The 26,786-nt window shown below is 48.6% G+C and overlaps 1 protein-coding gene across 10 annotated transcripts in view; it reads right to left on the reverse strand.

Annotated features, from left to right (window-relative positions):
• The window catches only part of ATXN7L1 (ataxin 7 like 1), a 272,758-nt gene that overhangs the window by 27,060 nt on the left and 218,912 nt on the right, over positions 1 to 26,786 (reverse strand). For all 10 annotated transcript variants that reach the window (XM_088834272.1, XM_055420748.2, XM_055420747.2 and 7 more), the window contains 4 exons: positions 24,414 to 24,636; positions 5,732 to 6,015; positions 2,459 to 2,541; positions 1,336 to 1,592 (listed from right to left, as the gene is read on the reverse strand). In XM_088834272.1, coding sequence (XP_088690398.1) covers positions 1,336 to 1,592; positions 2,459 to 2,541; positions 5,732 to 6,015; positions 24,414 to 24,636 — 847 coding nt within the window. The remainder of the gene's footprint in view (positions 1 to 1,335; positions 1,593 to 2,458; positions 2,542 to 5,731; positions 6,016 to 24,413; positions 24,637 to 26,786) is intronic.

The raw sequence follows: 26,786 nt of genomic DNA on the forward strand, positions 1-26,786 counted from the left end.
CTGGCTGTCAAACTGGTCAGGTTTGCGCCAAGGTGGAAGGCACAAGACATCCTGGTAGGTCAGTAACAACTGTCATCAAATATTTGCTTTTACTTTAAAAATAAATTCTATCCTCTTCTTCTACAACGGATTCTCTTCATGCCTGCTTGCTGACTGGACAACTACTCTTTGAGACTCACAGTGTGTGCATTAAAAATCATCAGAGGTTACCAGTATCTACACTTGAACTATTAATGTTTCCCTTTTATGATGTTGTGGATATTTGAGTCTTATATCTTCTGAACTCTAAACTCTTGAAAAGCAAGATCTGGTTCACTAATCTCTGTGCCCCTGCCTGAGAGTACCTAACATAGCACCTTGCTTATGGAGCAAGCACTCAAATATTTCTCAGTGAGGGTTCCCAGTCTTATCACCTGGAAATTGTCTGTGGCTCAATACTCCACTGCCTGTCAAAGCACACATGTGTGGAACTTAAATCACTCTAAATCCAAGTGGGTTTTTTCCTTTTCTTTTTTAAGAAAATTGAAGTATAGTTGACTTATAATGTTGTACCCGCTGTTTCCTATTCTTTCACTTCCTCCCAGGACAACCAAATAAAATCTCAAAGAAGTGGCTGAGCTTTCTTGGTGTGAAGGGAAATTTAAGGACAGACAGCTCCATTACACCAAATTTCCCTCCACCCTGACCATTGGAGAGTTGTGGGGAAAATTCACAAAATATTGTAACAAATGGGCTCTGCTGCTGTGTTGACTACCCTCCCCTCCACAAGGCTTCCCTCTAATCTAAAAACCCAGGCAACCATGGGATTTCCCTGGTAGTCCAGCGGTTAAAACTCTATGCTTCTAATGCAGGGGGCACAGGTTCAATCCCTGGTCAGGGAACTAAGATCCCACATGCTGCACAGTGTGGCCAATAGATAAATAAATTAAGTTACTTATTGAAAAAAACAAAAAAGAAAAAACCACCAAACCAAACAAACTCCAACCAGGAAGTTGCCTGGTGGCTGAGTGTCACTTTCAGGTATTTATTTACAGCTGACTCTTGCTCTGTGAAAACACATGCTGTTGGATTTGGGTCTGTTATGACGTATGACAATGATGACAACGATGACCACGGTGAGCATGACAATGGTGACAGCAATAAAATCCACCGAACACTACGTGGCAGACACTGCACTGAGCCCCTCACACCCATTCTCTCATTTCAAGTTCACAACTACCTCACTAGGTAGGACCACGAGGACTCCCATTTCACAGGTGATCAGACCACACTCGACCCAGGCAGGCATTCATTGACCATGGGACTCAAGGCTTCCATCGCCGAGGGAGGACTTACCTAGGAAGCACAGAGTTGGGTGGCCTGGATTTTGCAGGGGACACGACTTTAGGTTCTGGGCCCGAACTCCCTGAAGGTCCCGGCAGCGAGTCCTGTGCTGGCCCAGGGGGATTGGGAAGTACTTCCCTTGCCGAAGTCAGGAGATGCTCTTTATCTTTAACTTCTTTTTCCCGGGACTTGGCTTTGTGTTCCGCCAGGAGGAGGTCAAATTGCTTCTTCCGGCCTGGGACTGCCCTCCGATGGCTTAGTGAGTGAGTCTAAGGAGAAGAGAGATGGAAAGCACAGCCTCTTTGATCAGCACATAAACCTGCTTCCCCAGGCCCTCCATTTCAGAAACTGCAATTCATGGGAATTTAGAGGTGCTTGAAAAGTCAACTTCAAGGCAACAGCTCCTGTTCTGCGGCTGGGAAGAGGCAGAGACCACACAAAACGCAACCGTGCCCTACGCTCCTGGCATTAAGGAGCCAAAGCTTCCTCCGAAAAATGGCCAAAGATGACGAGCTTCAGCGCTGAACCCCTGAGGACCTCCCTGACGACAGGCACCGGTGAGGGCGCGCTGGAGTTAATCCAGGTGCAGGTGGGAGGCTCGCTTTGGCCCAGACACACAGAGACACCAAGCAGAGAGGGCCACGGCCTCCATCCCAAGAGGCACTAGCAGTTCAGTATGAAATACGGGGCTGGGGGCTACCCACGGGTGGCCGCTTCGGGTCAGCTGTCCCCTGGCCACCCCGGTGCGGCCGGATCAGGGGCGCGGCGGCTCGTCCTCCCCTCTGGGGCTGCCTTTCAGGGCGCTGCCGCCGCTGCCGCCGCCGCCGCGCTGCTCCTGCATACATTAAAACGTAGCAGGGTTTAGAACCGCCTGTGAGTGCCTATAAATACAATTTACTGTCTGGCCTCACAAGTAACAGGGGAAGCCTATTTTTTTTTTTTCCTTCTTAAAAAGCCAGCCAGCTTGAGGCAGGCACTCTGCTACCATGGAAGAGAAGAAAGCATTTCCCTTACAAAGAGCAGCTGGGGGTCGTGTCGAGGCTCCACACCCTGCCGTGTGCAGAGAGTGGCATGCAAACATTTCGACAAAGGCCCCAGCGAGAGCAGGAAGTATTTTTTATGGAAAGAGAAATACCTTGCAGGTGAGGGATCTTGTGCAAGGTTTCTTTGTCTCGGGATCCAATACTCCACAGTGTTTATTTGGGTCAAATTCTCTCTCTGGTTTAAGAAACAAACAAAAAATATAAGAAAAAAGGAGACTAAATAGGATTTGGCATTAAGACTACATTTAAAAAAAAATGCACATTTGCACCAACAAGTGAGACATTGTCAGGCAATCTGTTTTTTGTTTTTTTTTTTCCCTCCAACCGGCTGCTAAAATGCTTCCAGAACCGCTGGGGGAAGATGGCGCTTCTCTCTGAACCCAAGAGTTCCCACGTCCAGCTTTGGTGGGGATGTGGTAGGGATGGGAATGCACAAGGGGAGAGGGCGGGTGGGCAGCAGAGGGAAAGGAGCCACGTGGTTCTCAGGCTTTATTTCACTCCAAACATCTACCCAGGCACCTCTGGGCCAAGCTGGCTGCAGACGGGGCAGAGCCACCGGAAGGCCCTGGGGCCACTTTCTCCCCTGGGGTAGGCTCCAGGAATACACTCTCCCCACACTGCCCTGCTTTCCTAATAGTTTGAGCCATTTGAGTGGGAAATTATTCCTCGACATGTCAGTGTGACCTGCCTCGCTCATGCTTTGGAAAGTCCTCAGCACAAGGCCTTCCATGCAGCCTTGCTGCCCGGATTTCCCTGATTCAGGAACATGTAGACGGGGCAGGTGTGGGCTTTCCACTGAGGCTGAACCTGCAGGTGTAGAGAGGGCAGGGCCTGCTGGCCTTACAGTTGCTGTGCCCCTGGCCTGGAGCCTGGTGCTCCAGAAGGGAATGAGTCGGGAAGGCGGTCCTCTCAGCACAAAGAATGGTTGAAGGAAGCAGGCTTTCCCCAGCTCCTGCCTTCCCACTGGAGTCCTGATGGCCCCTGTCGAGGTGACTTCTAGGGAGCCTGCTCTTTTTATGCTCATTTTGGATCCTTCTTCCTTCTGGGCTACAAAAATGTTCTCCTCCCCTAGAAAATGGAGGGTAGTGAGACAACCTCTTAAAGACACTGCAAGCTTTATAGTTCCACCTCTTGATGGCCTGTGCCATTTCTGGAAGACACCCAGCAAATACCTGAGTCCTGCAGGGCAGGAATGACACGGTTCTTCTGGGCATTCACAGAGATGGGCAGCAGTGCAGGTGGGTGGGGAGGTGGATGGGTGGGTGGAGGGGCATGTATAAACTTAGTGGCATGTCTCCTTCAGGGCCTCCAATGGCTGCAAGCTATAAAGAGGTTACCTTGCCTGAAAAACTGTCTGAACTTGCTGGAGTAAAATCTGACCATAAAAAATGAATGCATTCTATTTCTAAAAGAAGGTTGGGAGCTGTGGGATAGTTGCAACAGTGGTGATGATGATGTTTGCAATAAAACCATTCTCATATCCAAGACACACTTCCTGCTTGGCTATCAAAATGCATCCTGCCCCTTTCTTTAGCTTTTGTCTTCTTTTCTTAAGCTTCATTTTTTAAGAAGAGAAAACTGTTAGGCCTGTAGATGTTTGCTTCTTATGAGCCCTCTCTGCCCACCCAGGAGGGTCTGGGCGCCAGGCCCCAGGCCGCCTGGTGTGAGCTCCTTCCCTTGGGCCGGGTGGAGTCAGCCCCATGCCCAGATCTACACCAGCACTCGTGTTGGCCTGGAACTGAACAGGTTGTTTGGCTGGGGGCAGGAGCTGGCTGCCAAATGTGAAAGCGAGAGACAAATAAGCAAAAGACCCAATGAGACAAAACCACCAACAAAATGCAAAACCAACACACACACACACAAAAAAAATCCCCAAACAACTTCAGATTAAGGTGCCGGCTGGAAGCCACAGTCATGCTTCTGCCAGGATGAGGAAGCCCAGTCTCACTGCGCCCAGACAGATCCACCAGCTCGTTCACGGATGGGCCACCTCTGCAGAGTGACAGTGACCTTTCTCTGCAGGAAGAGAGCTGGGTACAGGGGGCTCTGTCCACACAGAGAGGCCCCCACCCTCAAAGACAGTGCCAGGCTCTGCCTTTCTTGTGGGACAGTGGGTGAATAGGACATGGAGCAATTTTCAGGGTAATATAACTGTGTCATTTGAATGCTTTGGGTGCAAGATACTTTTCAGACCCAAACTTTTTAAAAGTTACAGACATAAGAGAAAACCTGAAATACAGATAAATACAAAGTAAAAAATAAAAATGACCCAGAATTCTTGGGGGCACTTAGGAATTATGCTCATGCCAGAGGACACAGCTTCTCACAGGGCAGTTTTCTCTAGTTGGTGGACCCTTGAATAACTTGGGTTTGGACTGTGCACGGATATTTTTCAGTAGTATATACGGCAGTACTACACGACTGGAAGTTGGTTGAACCTGTGAATACAGAGGAACCACATACACAGAAGACCTACTAGAAACCATATAGGGATATTCAACTGCATGGAGGGCTGGCACCCCTAATCCCTGCATTGTTCAAGGGTCAACTGTATTTTTCTTTCTTCTGGTTAACATCTAATAAATGACCAGGGTGTGTGAAGAAGTTATAAAACTTATAGCTTTTCTTGATCTTTTGGAGAAAGTAAAACTGCCAGATTTCCTTTCACAACAAACCCAAAGCAAATACCATCCACTTGGGGACCCAAGGGCCAACCACTGACTTAAGGACTGGCTATGTGCACCTTTCTGGGTACCTCCTGAGTGCCTAGTCTGACAACCAAGTAGATTGCAGAGAGACCGCTCAGCACCCATCTGCTATGCCAGTCTAAGTGTTCCCAAGTGGGAATTCCAATCTGCTTATGTGGGAAAGGCATCTGTAGCCTCAGACCACAGAATGAACCTGGAATCCAATGAGACCAAAGGATGGAGAAGGGCAGACAGCACCAATGTGACCGCCCCAAGCCTGCCCTGAGCTACCGGGAGATATCACAGTGGGCTGGCTAAGTCTGCAGCTCTGAGACTTTTCACAATCTAGGGGTGGTTTACCCTGTCAGAGTGAGGATAAAACCCTCTGAATCCACAGAGTACTGTGGGGGTGCAGAGCTCCCTGCCTTGGGAACACCAGGATAACTCCTGCTAAGTGCTGAGCTAACTCAGCCCAGCCATCATCAATCTGGCCCAGGATTAAGAGAATCAGTTCTTCCCTGAATTTTGAGATGGGAGTTCCTGTTTGTAGGTAAACTCCGTGTTCCCCTTAAAATGAAACAGACCTGCTCAATTATAAGATCGCATCAATCCCTCTTTCTGGACGCAACTCAGCTGTAGTCTGATCATGAGCCAGACTCAAAGAACACAGACACGTACCTGAAAGTCTCCTGTAAGGCTTGTTGTTGTTTTTGGTGCCGTTTTGGTGTTTCTTGTCTATGGTGGTAGACAAAATTCCTTTGCCATTTAAGATCTTCTCTGGGGAAGGTGGCACTGACTTGGACATCAAGACCGGCTTAATGACAGGCGGGGTGGAGACAGCAGAGGATGAGGTGGAGCAGGAGGGGACCGCAGGAGTGGTCGTAGAGTTCATTTTGACATTGGCACCATCTGCCTTCACTAGGTTAGGAATTTTCTCTAAACTGACTACGGGAACCGGAACACTGAAAAATAAATGAACAAACACACACACAATTGCCTTCTTTGATACATCTGGTCTGCTGAGAAGATATCCCTGCTTATCGTTATCGGGACGCTTCCTTATCACTTATTTATACTCCTCCTATAAGCGAGCAGCAGGATTCCAGTTTTGATGGGAGGGAGATGCATGCCTAAGAAAAGACCGACGGCGATGTGAGGTTGGCGTGGTGCCAGGGATGGCATCAGTGCTGACTGATTACCTCCTGGATTGGTTGTCCCCATAGATTCTGTCGCTCCCCCATTCCTCAGTCCCCTTTGTCAGCAGTCTCCAAGACAGCACCTTGGGCAGAACAGGGTGCCCGCTGTGAAGCTCAGGAAGCGGTGCAGTCTGTCCCTGAAGACGGTGTGCCATGGAGCCGTGTGCTGAATCACGCCCCCTCCCCCGCTGCTCGGCTAGTCTCCCACCCAGGCGACCGGGCCTGACATCTGCTCAGCTCGGAGTGCTGACAGGCTCACAGTACATGGAGGCAGGGCTGCGGGCCAGCGGGCCATGCTCCACGCTGTCAGAGGACTCCTGGATCACTCATGTCCCAGGGATGAGCCGCCACGGAACATTATCTAATATTCCATTTTAGGCAGCTAGTTATGTAAATAGGCAATTCTCAAGGCTGGCAGGTGAGAGGATGAATTTTAAGAAGACAGAGCACAAAGGTATATGTTTGCTCTTCAGAATCTGTCACTCTAGCCCTGCTTCCCTGCCATTTCTCCTGTAATGGATATGCATTTGATTTCTGTGCATTTCATGCTGGAAGACCCTGTGTCTAGGGGGCGGTGGAGGACTCCGTCTCCGGGTCTGAAAGGATGAGATGAGATGAGTAAGCTTTGCTTTGGTTCTTGAACTAGATTCCCTTTCCTCCTTGCAGGAGGGTGGAATGCAAACACTTCAGCACCCTCAAGTCATCTCTGAGCTGAGAGTGTAGCCGACTTAGCTCTCTGAATGCCAAATGGGCTAAACTAGGGCTCAGACATGCCTGTAGACAATGAAGGGCATCAAAGACATGCTGGTTTGGCAGGGGAGGAGTCTTATCTGTCCTCACGGCTGGCTGGTTCTCCCTTCTCCAAGATTCATTCACAGGGCATTTCTTTGATCAATTTGTTCATGAAATTATTTCAGCAACCCCCTCAGCCCTTGTTACTGCCAGCTCTTGCCCCCTTTCTGACTTTGAAATAGGATCCCGGATGTTATTTATAGGCCTTTGCCAGTGAGAAGGGCACTCAGTGGTGGAGCACACTGCTCCCAAACCTCAGACTTCACCCCAAGACCACGTGCTTTCTTGGCCTGGGGAAGCATGGGGTGGGACCTCAAGCCCCACGTAGGGGAAACTGCAACAGCAGTTTTAAGTAAGATACCAAGTTACTGACAGATCTGTCTCTGATCAGCGTCTCAATCACTGAGATAAAGCTGCCACCACTTTCTAGTTAATGGCAATTCTCAAAGCACTCATCCTATGGCTGAAGAACAGCACAAGAAGCCCTTGAAAAGTCAACACACTAAGAAGGTGCAAAAGAGATTGCCTGGTGAAATTAGTGCAGCATTCCTGACTTCTTCTAAATGGTAAAATACGCAATGCTATGGGATACTAAATTCTTCCAGGCTCGTTCCTTCACTCAATTTTAAAAGGTACAAATTACAGAAAGCAGGGTGGTGAAGAGGTGTCTGTATACCATGTTCTTAGCAGCATTATTCATAATGGCCAAAAGGTGGAAACAACCTTAATGTCCACTGATGGATGAATGGATAAACAAAATGTGGTAGATACAGAGTGGAATACTATTCAGCCTTAGAAAGGAAGGAAATTCTAACACATGGATGAAGGTTGATGACATTATGCTAAATGAAATGAGGAAGTCAAAAAGATTCAGTTCAGTTCAGTTTAGTCGCTCAGTCGTGTCCGACTCTTTGCGACCATGTGAATCACAGCACACCAGGCCTCCCTGTCCCTCACCAACTCCCGGAGTTCACTCAAACTCATGTCCATCGAGTCGGTGATGCCATCCAGGCATCTCATTCTCTGTCGTCCCCTTCTCCTCCTGCCCCCAATCCTTCCCAGCATCAGAGTCTTTTCCAGTGAGTCAACTTGTCGCATGAGGTGGCCAGAGTATTGGAGTTTCAGCTTTAGTATCAGTCCTTCCAATGAACACCCAGGACTGATCTGCTTTAGAATGGACTGGTTGGATCTCCTTGCAGTCCAAGGGACTCTCAAGAGTCTTCTCCAGCACCACAGTTCAAAAGCATCAATTCTTCGGCGATCAGCTTTCTTCACAGTCCAACTCTCACATCCACACATGACCACTGGAAAAACCACACCCTTGACTAGATGGACCTTGGTTGGCAAAGTAATGTCTCTGCTTTTTAATATACTATCTAGGTTGGTCATAACTTTCCTTCCAAGGAGTAAGCGTCTTTTAATTTCAAGGCTGCAATCAGCATCCGCAGTGATTTTGGAGCCCCTCAAAATAAAGTCTGACACTGTTTCCACTGTTTCCCCATCTATTTCCCATGAAGTGATGGGACCAGATGCCATGATCTTAGTTTTCTGAATGTTGAGCTTCAAGCCAACCTTTTCACTCTCCTCTTTCACTTTCCTCAAGAGGCTTTTTAGTTCCTCTTCATTTTCTGCCATAAGGGTGGTGTCATCTGCATATCTGAGGTTATTGATATTTCTCCGGGCAATCTTGATTCCAGCTTGTGCTTCTTCCAGTCCAGTGTTCCTCATGATGTAGTCTGCATATAAGTTAAATAAGCAGGGTGACAATATACAACTTTGACGTACTCCTTTTCCTATTTGGAACCAGTCTGTTGTTCCATGTCCAGTTCTAACTGTTGCTTCCTGACTACTACTCCATGATTCCAATTGTACAAGGCACCTAGTGTTCAAGTTCATGGAGATTGAAAGTAGAATGGTGGTTGCAGGGGAGCTGTTCTTGCAGTTCTGCAAGCCTTTTTACACTGAACACTCCTGAACTGTACATTAAACATTGTTAAGATGGGAAATTTTGTTATCTGTGTTTCACCATAGTTTAAAAAATTTTAAATGCACAAACTAGGGAAGAAAATCCCACAAATTATAAAACTCATGTAGTTTATCCTCCAATATCCTGATTTAAAAAAAATATAATATATAAAAAAATATAAGAACCTGCTTAAAAAGCTCTTGTTGATTTGTCACCCTCGTTCTAACCTGTTGACTTCTACTTCTTTAGAAAAAAAGGGAAACTTCAAGTGTTGACATGCACACATGGACTCGTAGCCAGGTGAGAAGATTCTCTAGCACATGAGTGTCCTCCTCCCATATACTTCCCTGTGAAGCCAAGTAAGTTCAGGAAAGGAAACTAAGACCTTCACGTTTCAGATCCACTCTTGTCTCATGACGGGTCTAAGTGACATGCTGAGTACTCATGAGCTTAACAGAACGAGATGATATCAGGATAGGATGATCCAGAGCAACTGTACCAACTGAAATAAACATAAAAAAGGAGTCAAGTGGTCCTCAGATGCTCACAGCACAGTCTGTGTTTCTTCCCTGAAGTCACCGTCTAGCTCCAGTGAGCCCCATAAGGCAGCCACGCGAGCACACGACCAGGTCGAGCCACTGGAACAGTGCCAGGCCGGCAAATGGGTGTGACTGATCTCCTAATTTGAGATTTTCTCCACTACGTGGTCCACTCACACCCTCTACTGCCAGCGCTTCCAGAACTCCAGCTGGACTTCAACCCCAGTGCCCAGAGACAGGATGTGAAACTCACACCCATCAGTAAAAAGAAGGGAAGGCTGATACACGGTCCTCTGGGATTGGAATGGGGAGATGTTAGTGAAGGAAATCTGATCAAGAATGTTTCAAAGAGCTCTAAAGACCAGATGAGTCAGTAAGGCACAGAGCCACTAAGTAAATACCCCTGAAGTCATGTAAGTTGCTACTTGGCAGCAGAAAGAGAAGGGAGATTGAGTTGATCGGATAGGAACGCTAAGGTTGTCCGCTAGCTAACGGAGAAGGGCTATAGACAGAGAGAAGGAGAGCCTGAGGACCATCCCTGATCCTTTTCTCTGTATTATCCCTTCTTTCCCCAAAGGCTCTGAGCTTCCCCTTCAAGGCAACCTGCTTCTTGCCTGAGCTGAGATGGTACTTCTGCTGGGAATTAAGAGAAGGTTGGGAGGCAGTCAGCTCAGTGATGATGGGAAGGGTCGAATACATCCTTAGAGGAAACGAGAGAGCAAAAAGAGAGAGAAGTACAGATCCTTCCGAGTTAACCTCACCAGTCTCATCCCAGCATAAATGGCAGCCATCAGTCCAGCCATTCAGTCTCCTTTTTTAGTCCTATTGGCAACAGCCCCCAGATCCCAAATGGATGCACAAAGAGGGAAATGACTGCAAGATGGGGGCTCACAATTTTGAAAACCAACTCCAGAGTTTCCATCTTTTCTCAGTCCTGGCTAACATAAGACTCTCTAGAGAGCGCCAGGTCCTGTTTCGTATACACACAGACCCCTGCATGTGTGAGGAGGGCAACTGCCTGGGCGCTGTCATCTCAGGACTCTCTTCTCCTTTCTCGGACAGTGCCCTTTTCCTCACTCCCCTCACTCCTCTGTCATCACCTCTCCCAGCCAATAAACAGTGTTCCAGGCCTAGGCAACAGACCCTGAATAACAGGTTCACTTTTTTTCCATCTGGAGAGAAGTCAAAAGATTCTGATCCCTGCTGTCACAGTTTGGGCATCTCTTCCCTTTTCTGTGTCAAATCATAGGCTCTCCGACACCTTCATGCTAGGAGTTGGGTGGGGTGGAGGGTTGGCAATACCCAGATGACTGACTAAGCAATTTATTAGTCTGTGTGCTTGGCTCTCCCTAAGGTTAACCAAAGCCCCTCAAGTTCCTTCCCTTTCAGTCTTAAGGTGTGCACTTACACACTTCCCCAGGTCTCACAATTAGTTGCATTTATCAGTTCACTATGTCCTTTCTTTGAGGAGCAATGTTTGAAAGGGAAGGACGAGTCCCCGCTCTTTCCCTGCTGCTTTCATAATGCCTATTTTGTTCACTTGGGATGAACTCTTTCAGGGAGCTCAGGGCTGCAGCTCGTCCCCCTGCTGTGTCTGCTACTACTGGGAGCACTTATCTCCTTGTTATCTCCGCATCTCTGTCTCAGCTCCCTAGAAGGGATCCCGTAGTCAAGAACAGTCCTCCCTTACCTTCCTTGCTGGCTCTACCAGTGCTTCTTCAGCTGCCTGTGTCTTCTTCCTGGGTACGTGGCCTGTCTGAATTTACCTTTCTGGCCCAAGAAGGGTCCTGAATTTAAGCAAAACGGTTCTCCTGGCCCTTAGTAGATTCCTCTTCCTGCCCAGTGATGTCTTCAAAAGAACAGAGGTGGAGAATCTTCTCATGCCATTTCAAGGGCCACCAATGTGTCACAGGGCCAGCTGCTCTCCTGCCAGCTCTGCTTTCTTGGTAATCATGATTTATCCTTTCATCATCAACAGATAAGCGTTGTAAGAATGGTTCAGAAGACCTTTAGGCCTGCAGAAATCATTGCCAGCCCTGCTCCACTTAGCAGAACAGGGGAAAGATGAATTTGACAGGCAGGAGTCTGAGGACATATGTATTCGTGCTGTGGGTTACATGTCTGATGAGAGTTCTCAGCTGTCTGATTTCTTCCCATCAAGTCCTTCAACAAACACCCATGAACCTGTGCTTCTGGCCTGGCAGAATTCTGAGGATCTCTGATTTACTGGCCAATCCTTGAAAGGGTCATCTCACCCATCCTCTTGTCTTCCAAGTAGGGAGAGTAGGTAAGTCATCCCAAGTCAAGCGGAACTGACCCTATTTCAAAAGGTCTGCAGAGAAGGAATTCTATTTGGTTCTCTTGGATGCATTTTGGGGGTTGCTATCAGGACATTATGCCAAATTTAGATTTTTTAAATTGAAGAAATAGGTGGGACATTCTTGAAGTCTGCAAGTCAGGCAATCACTAAGAATCAGCCTAAATAACAGAGCTATAAAGTCCTGCCTTGGTATAACAGACACAGGAGGAGCTACATAAACCCTGGCGCATGAATACATAGTATTTTTTTTTCAATCTGGAAAAAGACTGGGAACTTTCAGAAAGCCAATTTGTAAATATCTTAAGCAAAAAAGAAAACACGGTAGTCAACCACAGAGCACAGGAAATAAGGAAATCTACCAGTTTAATCTAATATTATTTTGTGGCTGAGTGTCAAGGCCTGGTGGGCAGAGAGGAAGCACTGGGCATAATCTCTCCTGGCCTCTGCAGTTTTGGAGGCCCTCCCACATAACACACCCTCCGTAAGCTGGAAAAATGTGGTCAGACCACACAGCTGTTGGGGATGAGGGACCCTAGCAGCCGAGGTGAAAAAAGATTGGTGAGTAAGATTTTGTGCTGGCCCAGAGCAGTAGCTAGTGGAACTCAGAGGCACCTATTGCTCACCAAGAAGATTAAACCGTCTTCATCAGTGACTTGGGTGATGGACCGAGACCCTGTCCATCAGTTGAGGGCAGAGGAGATTAGTCATTGGGAAGAATGATGCGGGATTTTCCCTTAGGAGGTGGGGAGAAATGAACAAGTTGACTTTGACAAATTGTAAATGTGGCCAGAGGCAAGTGAGATCAAATCAGGGAGGACAAGTAGGGCTGAACTGGGCGTCTGTGCCTTATCACCATTCTAATAAAGTCACAGAAGGCGGAGGGTGTTGCAAGAGCGTTTACAATAATGGTTAGGAACACAGGCTTTGAAATCAGACAAACCTAGATCTGAATCCTGCCTTTTCTATTGCTAGATGCATTCTGGTAGGAAAGCCATCTGAATTCTGTGGGCATTAGAAGAAGGGTAGCCGGCCTGGGAAGCTGGCTTTTGCGCCTCCTTGCCTCCTCATTGGGACATCCTCGAGGGCAATGCCCAGTCAGGCATATGAGGCTTCCCTGCCTGGTTCATCTCAAAACTTCACTACTCAGGCCTCAGTTTCCTTATCAGTAAAATGAAGGTCATGATAGATATCTGAAGTGATTAACTGAAATAATATATAAAGTGCTTAGCCTAGTCCCTGGGCACCTAGTTGACCCTCAATAAACTGTGGCTAAAACAAGAAGGAGAGACACCACCCCCGCGGACCCTGATGCTTCTTGGGTATATGTCCGTGTGCAAGTCTTTGTCACTGTCAGAACTTTTTGTCCTCTTGAGTCTTCTGGTCCCACAATGGAGGGAGGGGGTGGATGAGGAGGAGGAGAAGGCAGGAAAAGAAGTTGAGTGGGAGCAACTGGCCCTCCATATTCACCCAGAGTGGAGGACCACTTCCTGGGGTGGCAAAGGGAAGAGACAGAGTTGAGTAAGAAGCCTTCGCAGACTTGATCCCTCTCCAGGAGCCCTCGGCCCTGCTTTGCAATCCCACCTGCTTCTCTGTCTCGGTCTCCTAGGCATTGCCCAAGCCTGGACTAGTGGTAAAAGTTCCCACATGGATACATAGTCTATAAGAGTGAGAGGCACTCCAGTCTCCTCGCATATGAACATGTTGTCTTCGGCAACCCTGAAGTGTGTGAGGCAATGGGGCCTCTGTGATGGCCCTAAGATTTCTTCCTCTGGAAGAACTGCATGTGCTCCCTTCTAGGCTGCTCCAGGTTCCCTAGAAGCAAGAAGTCCCAGCATCAGCCTCTCTTAGTGTCTCTGGCACTCCTGTTAAGCAGGGGTTCCCAAGGCAAGGAGCTCAGGAGGTAGTCTCTGGACCCAATGAGAGATCAATGGGCACTTAATGCGCTGACATTCCTGGGGAGTCGTGATGCTCCAAAACCATGGGAAAAATCAGCCATCAGAGGAGAGAGGAAGGTAACGAAGGGAAAACAGTTGTCCTGGCATGGTAGGGTACACAAAGCTGGACAGGCTGTCTCAGAAGTGCACTGGAGAACGGCCTGCCTTCAGGGGTGCTGCCTCGGGTGATAAGTCCCAGAGAAATTTAAGACAAGCCCAGATCAAACAACCATACCTGCTCACTGCCTTTCCTTCTACAAATGAGAATGAGAAGCCTTACAGTGAAAATGAGTACCTAGTGAAATTCACAGCAAGGCATGAACAGTATCAAGGGCCAAAGGGAAGGATCTGAGATGGAAGAGATCAGGAATCAAGCAGATTCTGGAGGGAGCACTACTGCAGGGCAGAATGGAGCCCCCAGAGTGTCCAGGTTTTGCTCAGGAGTGGCCAGTAGGCGCACTTCTGCCTGCAGCCGCCAGAGGTCACCAGCTCCCGCTGCTGGAGCTAACAGCCATCCAGCCTGCCCCTGCCTGGCCTTCCACAGACAGCACACCACCACGTTCACGGCCTGTCTCAAGCCCTGGGGCCAACACTGACTCAGAAAGATAGGACTTTCAAAGAACATCTTCCGTGCCCTTGCCAGGGAAGAAGGGGAACAGGGACCAGGGCTCAGCCTTTGCTTTCAGGAAGCTTGTTCTGAGCATAGCATCCTTGGCTACCGTCAGCGCTCCAGGATCTGCTCCCAGCTTCCTTCACAGGGGCACTTCCCCAGGAAGCATCTTTCCTATTCCTCCTTCTCCGTGTTGGAATCCAGCAGTGGGCAAGCAGTCCCACACCAAACCAGCTCCATCCAGAACGCCAAGCACATTTTGTTTAAACCTTCAAGAGTTGAGTCTTCACACTTATCTATAGCAAACTCAGGAGATGCTTTGCCCTTTTGTGTTTTTAAAAAATTATACGCTATCAACATCTCCTTTCTGCGTTACTTCAAGCCCTGTCATCACTGTCCTCACTGCTTGCCAGAACCCGGATCAAAATCCTATCATCAGACCTTCCATCTAGCCTCTCTCTGTGCTCAAGTCGTCTCCACCAATGCAAATCTGACCCTGCTAACCTGCTGCTTAGAGGGCTTTGCAGGCTTCCCATTGCCCAGCAGACCAAGTCCACCCTCACAGCTGGCCCCACACGGCTCCCGCCCTTGGCACCTTCTCCCACAGCCTCCAGGAACTCTCGCTTCTTGAACACTGTGTGTGTCTGCCTGGCTCTGGGCCTTTGGTGGGTGGGCGGTTCCTTCTGCTGCTGTGCCTGCCTTCCTCCTCAGGGTGAACATGCCCCCATCTGCCTTCATCTGGTTGATGTGTCCTCTCTTCTCTCAGGGCTGGCTTTGCCTTCCTTGGTGCTTCTGCCACACTTAACACATCAAAGAGCAAGGTTTTCGTTCTATGACTCTGGGACCTGGCGAGACCATGAGCAGCTACCTGAGGACAGGGACATGGACCAAATGTATCCATCACTCCAGAGTTATTCCAGAGATATATACACTATTTAGCACTTGGCCCAATCAGTGTTTGATGAATGAGCCAATCCTTGCAATGAAAGTTAAATCATATAATACAAAGCGGACCAGCTCTACATTAGTACAAATGCTTCAGGAAAGGACCAGCCTCCAGCTGTTTCTATTCTTGGTAGAGGAGTCACTGAGATGACAAAGGTCGGGGGGGTTGTTGACCTCCCCGCATCCCTCACACACAGCGCCTCATTCACACTTGCCACGCACACACTGAGCACTGCTAGGTGCTGGGTGGTAGGCTGTGCCCACACATGGGAGGTCACGTTTCCTCCTCACCCACAATTTATAGATGAGGAACCTAAGGCTTAGAAAGGATGGCCCAGGACACTAATTCAGCAAAGTGAAGGGTGGCAAGGGGGCTTGACTTCAGGGTGCTCTGAGGGCAGGGCTCTTTACCATAGCTCCAGCTCCACCCCTGTCCAGCTCTGTGTGTGTCACCTCAGGCCCAACTCTTCATCACCTTGGACTTCTGTTTCCTCATATCATCACCGAGCAGCCTTGAGGCTCAAAAAGGAGTAGCACAAAGGCACGAATGCCTAGGAAGGCATCTAAAACTGACAATGTCCTCCGCAGATACAAAGGACCATGGTTACTAACCTTCTTGGCTCAGACTCTCTCCCCCCGCCCCAACATATCATTTCTTTCCCCTCCCAGTTGTCCTAGAGTATATTTTCCTCCTTAGATTCTAATCCCTATCAACACTTATTCATTTATTTTTGGCCACACTGCATGGCATGCAGGATCTTAGTTCCCTAAGGAGCGAACCCTCATCCCCTGCAGTGAAAGTACCAAGTCTTAACCACTGGATTGCCAGGGAAATCCCATCTAGCCCCTAATTTTGAGCACTTCTATAACTCGACAAGAGAAGTTGAGTTTACATCCAAGGAGCTGTCCATTGTTCTTCTGAAACTGAGGGAACAGGCAGCACTTAGATGGTTAACTTTCAGATGCCTCCCTGTCCTGAAAGAGATCTTACGCCCTCTGGACGCCTGCGTCTTCTAACCTGGCCCTCCTTCACCCTCGTACCCACCTGCCCCTTCTCCTTCTACTCTTCCTCTGCGGCTCATCACGGAAGCCTCCATCTGCTTTCCAGGCCTCCTGCTTTCTGCCCCTCCTCCTCTGCCTCACTCCTTGCTTGACACCCACGCCTGCACCACTAGGGGCGCAAACTGGTCTCCGGATGTCCCCCCAACCTATCTCTTGTGCGAGGGTCTGACTCTGTAAGCAGGAGTCCAGGGAGGGACTTCTGTGGAACACCATGCCACCTCTTCACTTCCCTTCTGATCAGGGTGTTCTTTATAACATCCTGGGACATGACATGCAGGGGTTGTGTGGTGGTATGACTGTCATTGTTGCCTCTAACTTAAAACAAATTACCTTTCCCTTCTTGCCAGAGCACAGAGGATTTTTCCTTTTTTATCACTCAGGAGCTAGTTCTCCATTCCTAACTCTAATAATTGTAACAGGGAAAAAGAATTCCACAGTGGCACATGGCACCCTGATTTCTCCTCAAGAACTCAAAAGATCATTATTTATACCTGCTGTTTCCTTTAGCAGCAGAAAAATCTCTGCGAGGAGAAAGAAGGCAAAGGAGCGGTTCTAGTTTCACAGGTTCCTTCAGTTGTTCATTCACTCATCATATATTCGTTTATGAAACATCTGCTGGATGCCAGATTCCATGATAAAAAACGGGGATGCAGCAGTAGGCAAAGGAGGCTAAAGATGCAATGTACCATGTATGATGGTAGCTCTTATACTGGCATCTTGAGTGTTAATGAGAGCTTAGAAGAAGGAGCATCTCATTCTGTATAAAAAGTCCGGGAAGGCTTCATGGAGGAAGCAATACTCATGCAGAGATTTTAAGCATATGCAGGGACAGGCATCACAGACTTAACAGACATGAGTTTGAGCAAACTCTGGGAGAGGGTGAAGGACAGGGAAGCCTGGTGTGCTGCAGTCCATGGGGTTCCAAAGAGTCCGACACGACTTAGCAACTGAACAACAACAAAAAGTGACAGGCAAGGAGGCTGCTGCTGTTAGACGAAACAGCACACGCCAACACACGGAGGCATGCTGAGGGGCTTCAGTGAGATCAGGACACCTGGAATATGAAGGGGTTAGAACACTGGCAGTAGCAGTTAGACAAGTGGGGAAATGCCAGATCATATATCCACCTCCAAAGGGGTTCAACTTCTGCGGTCAAACACCCGAGAGCCATTGAAGAGTTCTGAGCAGGGCAGGGCCACTGCAAGAATCAGGCTGCGGGATCTGGGGTGATCACAGGAGTCAGGTCACCTGGAGGGTCTGCAGTCCTTGGAGTCTCTAGAATTCTCCAGCCTCAGCCAAATCCTGAGATGACTCCCTACGTCCTGTGGGAGCTATCAATACTGAGCTATGGTCTTGCCCCCAGTTCACACCAATGCCAAGCAAGAGCAAAAAGCCAGCCGGCTTTCTCCCAGGGCGCCTGGCAGAGCCTCTCAGTTATCACTTCCTGCTCCACAGAGCTTCCACAGCGCTGCCAGCCCCCAGCCCTCACTGCCCAGGAGGACACGCCTCCCACCCTAAGCACCCACAGGAGCCCTGCCTCCTTGAGGAGGGGGGCCCTCCCCCACCCGCTGCCAGGCACATGCAGGGAAACCGAGAGTCTGCTGATTTTTCTTTTGCTCTGGCTCATTTTCCTTCTGGAGCAGCAGGCTCATCTCCTGCATTTTTAATAGCTGAGCACATTTAGCATTCAGCACACACGAGTGGGTTGATAAGGCCCAAAGAGAAGGCAACAAGCCATGCAGGGGAGGAAAACCTCCTCCCTGCTCCCACCCACATCAGTGGCTTTGCAAATTTGAGCTCCCCCATCGGCCCATCAAGCTGGACCAGGGAGGCTGAAGCGGCAGCAGGTGGAAAAGTCAGACACAAGAAGCTGGTCCCCTGGCAGAACACAGACATAAGTGAAGAGCCAACTGGTCAGAATTCCCTCTTAACTTCCACCTGGGGACAAAACCCTTCTACTCACTTTCCTCCACCTTTATGAGCTCTGTGGACGTCAGGCAGGGTATTCTCTGGCCTCTGGCTTCCCCAGGGGTGGTTCCCACTGGTGAACTAGGGGAGAGGGGCTCTGAGAGCCTGGGTGCTGCCAGTGGAGGGGACAAAGCTGATAGCTCAGGGATGCCCCGTGTCCTCCACTCTTCTAATGCAGTTGCTTTTTAACCTCTCCAGAGGTTCTGTGCCTTCTGTGGCACAGAAGGGAGAAAACAACAAGCCCATGGACCATTTAACCTTATGTGAGATGGCAGGAGGTGGGCCGGAACTTAGGAGCGGTGTTGTATGGCCAGACAAGTGAATTTGAGCTACTTGGAAAAGGGCATCTCTAACCTGCTGTTAACCTCATCTAAAAGCCACGGCCCCCACCTGCAGGCACAGCTTACACTTTGGCCTTTGGATGCAGAGTTCCTGGAAGCAGGGAACAGAGCTCGGGCAGGGGATTCTCTGCATGACCAAACTGGGTCCTCCGGCTCTGCTCCCATGGCACCCCCAGGAGCAGCAGGTGAATATGAGAAAGCAGGAGGGTTCCTTCCATCTGGGAATTTAGCAACTCCTGTCAGGAAGCATAACATTAAAGAGATCTGAGGAGTCACCTTCACACACCTGTAAATCAAAGAACCAGAGGGACCCACCCAGGGTCACCTGGCCCAGGTGTCCAGGTCTGTGCTATCCGATAGAGCACTAAAGATGAACTACAGGGGAGGGGCTTAAGATGTGGCTGAGGATCTGACGTTAACTTTTATTTCACTTTAATTCACAATTTAAAAATAGGTACTTGATTCAGTTATTAGAAAATGTTTTAATTAAATTTTGGAACAACTTGGGTACACAAAACTATTTTATAATCACTATCTATTAAAATGCAATCTAAATATGGAGCAAGTATTTCCAATGAAATTTCAGTGTACAAATTGAGATATGCTCTAAGTGTAAAACACACACAGGGTTTTGAAGATTTTGGAAAAAGAAAATAACTCTCTCATTGATTGTATGTTGATAATACTATGGTTATATTAGGTTTAATAAAACATTGCTCAAAATTAATTTCACTAATTTCTTATCACTTTTTTCAGCATGGTTACTAGAAAATTTCAAATTGCATGTGTGGTACACTTGATACATGATTGGATAGTGCCAGTCTAGACAATTCTAGATAAAGGGTTAACTGTCTCCAGGAATGGAAATCTTATGATCCTTTCCAATGGTCAGATCCATTTCATTCAGTTCAACAAATATTTACTGACAAGGGTATTGCGTTTGCTGAGTGTGAGAAGCTGCTGTGTAAAAGGCCCTGCAATTACCACAGAGCAGAAGGAATACAGAGGTCTCATCTACAACATCACAGAGGCATGGGTAAGGCAAAAATGAAGTGTGGCGGGGATTAAAAGGAGATGCCAGTACATCAGGTGGCTGGTAACAAGGAAGAGAATGAGAGAGAAAGGCTTTGAGAAGAAGGTGGTCCCCGGGATAGGCAGTGAAGAGCAGTGAGGGTTGAGCCAGGAGAGAAGGGACCCCGCCACCCCCAGCCCCCATTCTCGTGGGCCCTGTCCCTGGCCCCTGCTCTTCTCAAGCTCCATATCTGCTAGGGAAATCCCATCTGTATCACTGCTTCAATGCCCACGTCTACGCTGACAACTCTCAAATCCCCATTCCCAGCTCAGGCTTCTTTCCCGATCTCTGGTTCCAGACACTCAATACCCAGCAGACATCTCCACACAGATGTTTCTCAGATACTTCAAACTCACTGACTCCCCAGCTGAACTCCTCCTTTCCTCCCCACCCCAGACTCTGGTCCTCTCTGTAAAGGAAGTGGCAGGACCAGTCACTCAGCTATTCAAGCCAGGAACATTACCCTGAACTCTTCCTTTGTACTACAAGCCCTAACACAACCAGCCCCAAAGTCCCAAGGGGCTCTCAGTGTCTCCCAGCTGGTCCCTTCCGCACCCGCCCACCACTGCCGTCTGGGTCCAGGCTGTCATCACGCCCCACCTGGGTCACATGAAAGCATTTTCACTGTTGTGCTACTTCCCGAGTGGCCCCTCAAGCCACCTTCATACTGCTGCCATGGGGATCTTACAACACCTTAAAACCACTCCTCTCACAGCTCCATGCAGCTTTCAGGGTGAAGTCCAAATTCCCGAATTTAGCTCATACAGAGGAATTTTATAATCTGGCCCACCATTCACCTATTCAGTTTCATCACCTGCCTCTCCTGACAAGCAAGTACTTCTGTATATTCTGTTTCCTTTGCCTAGGACACCATCCCCATTTTCTTTAAAAAAAAGGATTAAAAAAATTGTGGTTAAAAATATATTATTAGATTTATATATGTATGTGTGTGTACATTTATATACATATCTATATCAATATAAGATTTATCATTCTAGTCCAGTTTTCTTTGTCTAGTTTAATTCCTATTTATCCTTCAAATTCAGCTCAAGTGTGGCCTCTTCTGAAAAACCTTTTCTGAGTCCTCGGCCTGGGTTAGGTGCCCTTCTTCTGAGCCACCAAAGTCTTAGCTCCTATCACACCGTACTCTGCGTTGGCTCATGTTTCCTTTTACAGACTTCCTAGGGCAGTGTGTCTTATTTAATTTTGCATCACCGAGGCACAGTGTACAGTTGCGCAGGTTGTGCACTGCACTAGATGTCAGGCTGAGGAAGTGAGTAAGGGATGATGGTATTAGCCAATTGTGCTCTCTGGCCCAGGGCTGCCACAGGTGACAAGCCCTGTACATCCTTAGGGACTGTTCCAGAGCTGGGACATAGTGTTACAGTAGGTGCTCATTAAATGTTAAATTGAATAAAGATGGATGGATGCTTTAGGTAAAGGGACCAAGGGAAGACATGGTGGGGAAGCTAGAGTAAGGGGATAGCATCGAATGATCACGATTGGATTAAGGGGTTTGCAGCCAGTTTGTAGAGGGTGTTTATAGATAAACCTCCTTCTAGATGTAGGTGTTTGGCTTTTAGAGGAGGACTCAGCCCTGCCTCTGCTTTCTCCCCACTTCAGGCACCCACTGGAATGGGATCTACGGTATACAATGGGCTAAGATTCTAACTCAAACTCAGTAGACAATTAAGAAACTTGGAGAAGTTTTGAGGACTGTGAATTAAAAATGACAAAATATTCAGGCTTGAAAATAAGACTTAGAGAAGTTAAGTACTTGTTCAGGGTCATGCAGAATGTGAGTGGCCAAGCTGGGACGTAAACTGGCTTTTCCTGTCTGTTGGCCAGTGCTTCTTCCACACAGCCCTCTAGGAAAGCCTTCCTGAACTGAGGTAGGTCCTGGAAGCCGCCAAATCAACTATTCCCAGCCCTCCGATACACCTCGCTGGCGATGGTGGGCAGGGGACGGACTGACCAGAGATGAGAGCAGTCAGGAGGCTGCTGCAATCAATGCTCAGCCTCACTGGTCCTGCATCCCTTGATCTGTCTAGAATATCCACCTACTTGCAGTCAGGTAGGTCACCCAGGACCTTTCTGCTCTTCACACAAGGTCAGTGCTGTACTTTTTGGAGTCCTTCTCTCAGAATGGCTATTTCTCTCCTTGCAATCCTTTTAACTGCCTTTCTTTGGACCCTGTCTAGTATTTTCAGATTCTCTCAAAACCACTTTCTGTCTCTAGCTGAAGGGGCCTTGCCCAGAGCAGGGCTTAGGAAGTGCAGGCTAGTTGGTGTGACCCAAACATGGTGGTTGATCTAACCCCAGTGGTCCCCCTGAAGCCTTGTTTCCTAGGAGGAATCTTGGTGCTGTGTCTCGCCCTTCGGGACCATATTTATCATATACAGCATTCACGCTGGGATCTGTGACCCCCAAGTCTCCTCCCAACTTACTCCCAGGAGCCTTGTACCAGTTTCCCTCATTTGTTGCTCTAGAGCTCATTTCTAGACTCTGAATCAAAGCCTATCTTTTTCCATTTTCAACTTCAGTCTGAGTTTGAAGAACCATTTCTCTACTTTTGCCAGGAGATTTTGCTTCTCAACCTGGTTGAGGAGTTATAGGAGTTCTGTCCTTTGGCACATGTGACACAGTGATAATGATAACATGATCATCAAATATTTATTGAATGTGTGCCCTGCTCCAGACATCACACTTGCTGCTTTTAAAAAACTTAGATTACTACATCCTCATGAAAGTGAAAGTCACTTAATCGTGTCCGACTCTTTGCGACCCCATGGACTACACAGTCCATGGAATTCTCCAGGTGAAAATACTGGAGATCTCCCCTCTCCAGGGGATCTTCCCACCCCAGGGATCGATCCCAGGTCTCCCGGATTGCAGGTGGATTCTTTACCAGCTGAGCCACAAGGGAAGCCAGCCTCACGGGGATAGACAAAATCCCATGGGGCAGAGATATCATTAACAGCATTCCTCATTTACACATGAGGAGAACTGAGGTGCACCAAGATCGAGCCACTTGCCCAAGGTCACCAACTGAGATCTGATTCAGGAAGCACTTACATCAGGACACCAGATGATGCCTTGGCAAACAACCTTTCAGGTGCTCTCCGAGGTCACCAAAAGAGGGACGCTCACACGACCAGGAGGCAGGCCCAGAGGCCACCAGTATCACTCATAGGCTGCTGCTGCTGCTAAGTCACTTCAGTCGTGTCCGACTCTGTGCGACCCCATAGACGTCAGCCCACCAGGCTCCCCCGTCCCTGGGATTCTCCAGGCAAGAGCACTGGAGTGGGCTGCCATTTCCTTCTCCAATGCATGAAGGTGAAAAGTGAAAGTGAAGTCGCTCAGTCGTGTCCGACTCTTAGCGACCCCACGGACTGCAGCCTACCAGGCTCCTCCATCCGTGGGATTTTCCAGGCAAGAGCACTGGAGTGGGGAGCCATTGCCTTCTCCGACTCATAGGCTATGTCTTCCCTAACCAGTGACAGTCACGTCCTACAGCATGGAGATCCTAACACTCAGAAGACAGCAAAGCCTGGCCGTGAACCCCGGCTGCACGACAGGTGACTCCCCTTCTTGACAGCCACGTCTGAACCCTTCCTATCTGTCGTGAGAGGCTCCTAAGTTGATCTGGCACAATTAGCTCTTTACAAAGTCATCATAATTTCCCACGTGCAGTGACAAACCAATTGATGATGACTTTAGTCCACAGCTTCCCAGCGATGAACGTAAGTGTAATTAACTAGCATGAATTAACAGAAGACTTTTTCCTCTTTAAATATACAGATGAACAATCTCCATACTTATCCCTCGTCTGCCTTCACAAGGCCAGCAAGATAAGGCTGGAGGCTCTGTACTAAGCTGGTCCCTAAGGGCTCTTGGCATTTGAAGATACTCATCCTCTGCTTCCTGTCCTTGTTTTCTGTTTGGTTTCCTATCTGTCCATTCCATAGGTAACCTTTACTGACTTTCCGTAAAGATGGAGATTAAAAAAAAGTGAATTAAAAGTCTCTGATTTTTCATAGTCACCTGCAGCCAGCCCCCTCCCACCCCATCAAAGCGGCGACATTCTCTTTGGATTTCCTCTCTTTCTTCTGTGGTCAGCCCCCAATTACCTGCCTCTGTTGGCAGTTACTTCACGGAGCGGAGACCAGGCTGCTTGTGATGGGGGCTCTGTGGGGGGGCCTGCCTTCCAGGACCCTGGGCAGGGCCATGGCCTCACTCCCCGCTGGGCGGACTGTCTGTGGTTTCGATTATTTATACCAACACTTCTCTTCACTGGGACAGAAAATTGAGAGGTGACCATATAACTGAGGAGTATTTCTCTGTTTACTTTCTTCTTAGACACAACTTGCCTCAGCTCTCAGGAGTGGAAAAAACCCCCCTGTCAAGCAGAAGGTCCTTTAAAGTTCCCGGTTCTCTCCAGTGTTTAGGTTTCTTATCCCATCACGATGGCTTTCTGTCCCTTCTCTCCCCACTTCCCCAAATTCCTGGACGCGATGCCCAGAAACAAAGACAATGGGTAAGTACTGCTTCCTGTGGTTACAGGGACAAGCAGCGAGAACAGTCAGCCAGCCGCCAGCACCCACCCGACACTCACCATGGTTTGTCCCTTGATCCCTTCGCTGAAAAGATTGTGTGCTGTTTGCTGCTGGAGGTAAGTAGATTGTCTTTGGGCGTTTTGAATGGCTTTGAGGAGCTGCTGGCAGAGTTATGGCCGCTAAGACAGGTTTTGGTTTTCACCTGTACTAGTGATGTCCTGGAATTGGAGGGTGGAGACGCCGGAGATGGAGAAGGTCTACACATTGAACCGTGTCTTCTCTCTACAGGGGGAGAAAGAATAGAACTCAGCACGTCATTCGTAGCAAGTGAGTCACATGCACGCTAGTATATACAACAGGCAGAGGGCAGAGTGCTGATCTTGCAGTGTTGGCCCCTGGAGCCTCCGTTCTGACTACACTTTGCTTGACATCCTATCCCACCAGCTAGCAGTGAGTACCTTCTGAATTTCTGTATCAAATGGCACACTGCACTCGCACCACAGTTCTCATTGGAGGCATTTACCAGGCAATCCTCCAAAATCATTTTCATGGATGGGAACAGAGAGGGGATGCCAGATGTTACCTGGGCACAGTGAGAGAACCACACAACCTTGGTCATCCTCAGACAGCCACTCAGAGGCCACAGGGTCCCTTAAGGCAGTGAGGAGGGTAAGACTTATGAGAGCCAATAGAAATTTCTCAAACCTGACCCCCAGTGCATGTTAAGTCACTTCAGTCATGTCTGACTTTTTGAAACCCCATGGACTGTAGCCTGCCTGAGTCCCCTGTCCATGGGATTCTCCAGGCAAGAATACTGGAGTGGGCTGCCATTCCCTTCTCCAGGGGATCTTCCCAACCCAGGGATCTAACCTGCATCTCTCATGTCTCCTGCATTGGCAGGCAGGTTCTTTACCACTAGTGCCACTTGGGAAGACCCCTATTGGGAGCACTGAGATCACAAGGACCTGCAGGGCTGAATGAAAGGGTCCTCTAGATCTGGGAGGTGGCCAATCTTCTGTCCACATGTCCCTGTGGCCTCTCCAGGGCTCACTGAGGCCCAGGGCCACAGGTGCCATGTGAGGACTTGCAAGAAGACATAACAATGGAGGCAGAATCCACAGGAGCAGGGCCTGGACTTGAGCAGCCAGGTCCAGCTTCCTGGGGTTCCAGGAACACCAGACCTGCCCCATCTGTCCACCCTGGGTCATCTGTGGTCTCAACTTGATGGGTGGGATGAGGATGCTGACCAGGAGAGCAGGTACCCGAGGCAGAGCTCTAGTGCACACCCACTACAGTGGTTCCCATCTGTGATAGGGTAAAAGATTTGATAAACATTAAAGACCCCTTCCCAAGAAAAACGCCCCCAAGCTCTGTACGCAATTACAGGAAGAAATCCTGAACCCCCCTCAAAAGACAAATGCTCTGAAATCCTAAGCCCCCTCTGGCTCCCTCTTACCTACTACAGAGCCCCACATATATAACAGTTAGTGCCTAATTACTATGTGAAAATGAAATCAATGAAATTATAACAGATATCCTAATGCGAAAGGCCAGATATCAAAAGCTGGACATCTGGGTTGAATGTGATAACGAAAAAGACGAGGGCAAAGCTGGCAGATCCCACTGTCCCTCCATTTCCAACCCGAATCTCAGGCTTTTCTCATTAGGGAGATATTTCTGGCTGCTATTCCAGGTACTCTGACCAGGAGGAGAAAGTCAGACTGACTCTGACTGCCAGGGACAAGTCTTTGGGGTTTCTCTGTGCTCCCTGGTCCCAGCAGGCTGCCAAGTTGTCTCCAGGCAGACTGACTCTAGTCCTCTGCGGAAGTGGGAACTAGGAGGGGAAAGTGGGTTTTTGAGGATCATCTGATTGTTGGGTGTTTTTGCCTGACCAGGGTTCACAGGTTGCCTGCACTAAATAACTTTACTGGGGAGTCTTTCTTCACAGAATCAAGAAGAGGCCTTGCATACATGTGCAGTTCCCAGAGGCATCACATTGAAGGATTTGTAAACCAAGAGTTCTAGGACCTCTGTTTTGATGTAGAAGAGAGGACCCTGGGCTGAAAGCCAGGGGACTCAGGCTCCAACTCCAGCCGCATCACATTATTAGGCTTATGACCTAGAGTTCACCACTTAAACCTGCTCAGTTTCCATGCCTGCATCTGTAAATGAAGTGGGTCCCCAGACGGCCTTGAAGGCCTCTTTCCACTCTATTACCATGAACACAAGGCACTCTTACACCTGTTCCTTCTCTTCCCATCTCTCTTGACTCCTGAATGTTACAGCAATAATTACAGCTAAAATATTGAAATATCTTATTCAGGTGGGATCTTCCTTGGAGGAATTCATCTTTTGTAAAATTGTACTGGCCTTTACAACCCCTGTGAGACAGGCAGGAAGCAGCCGGCCATCTCCACCCTCCTCTTGGCTGA

This window comes from Moschus berezovskii, chromosome 3 (genome assembly GCF_049115385.1).
Source record: "Moschus berezovskii isolate FMDL1 chromosome 3, NW_MosBer_1.0, whole genome shotgun sequence".
Lineage (NCBI taxonomy): Eukaryota > Metazoa > Chordata > Mammalia > Artiodactyla > Moschidae > Moschus > Moschus berezovskii.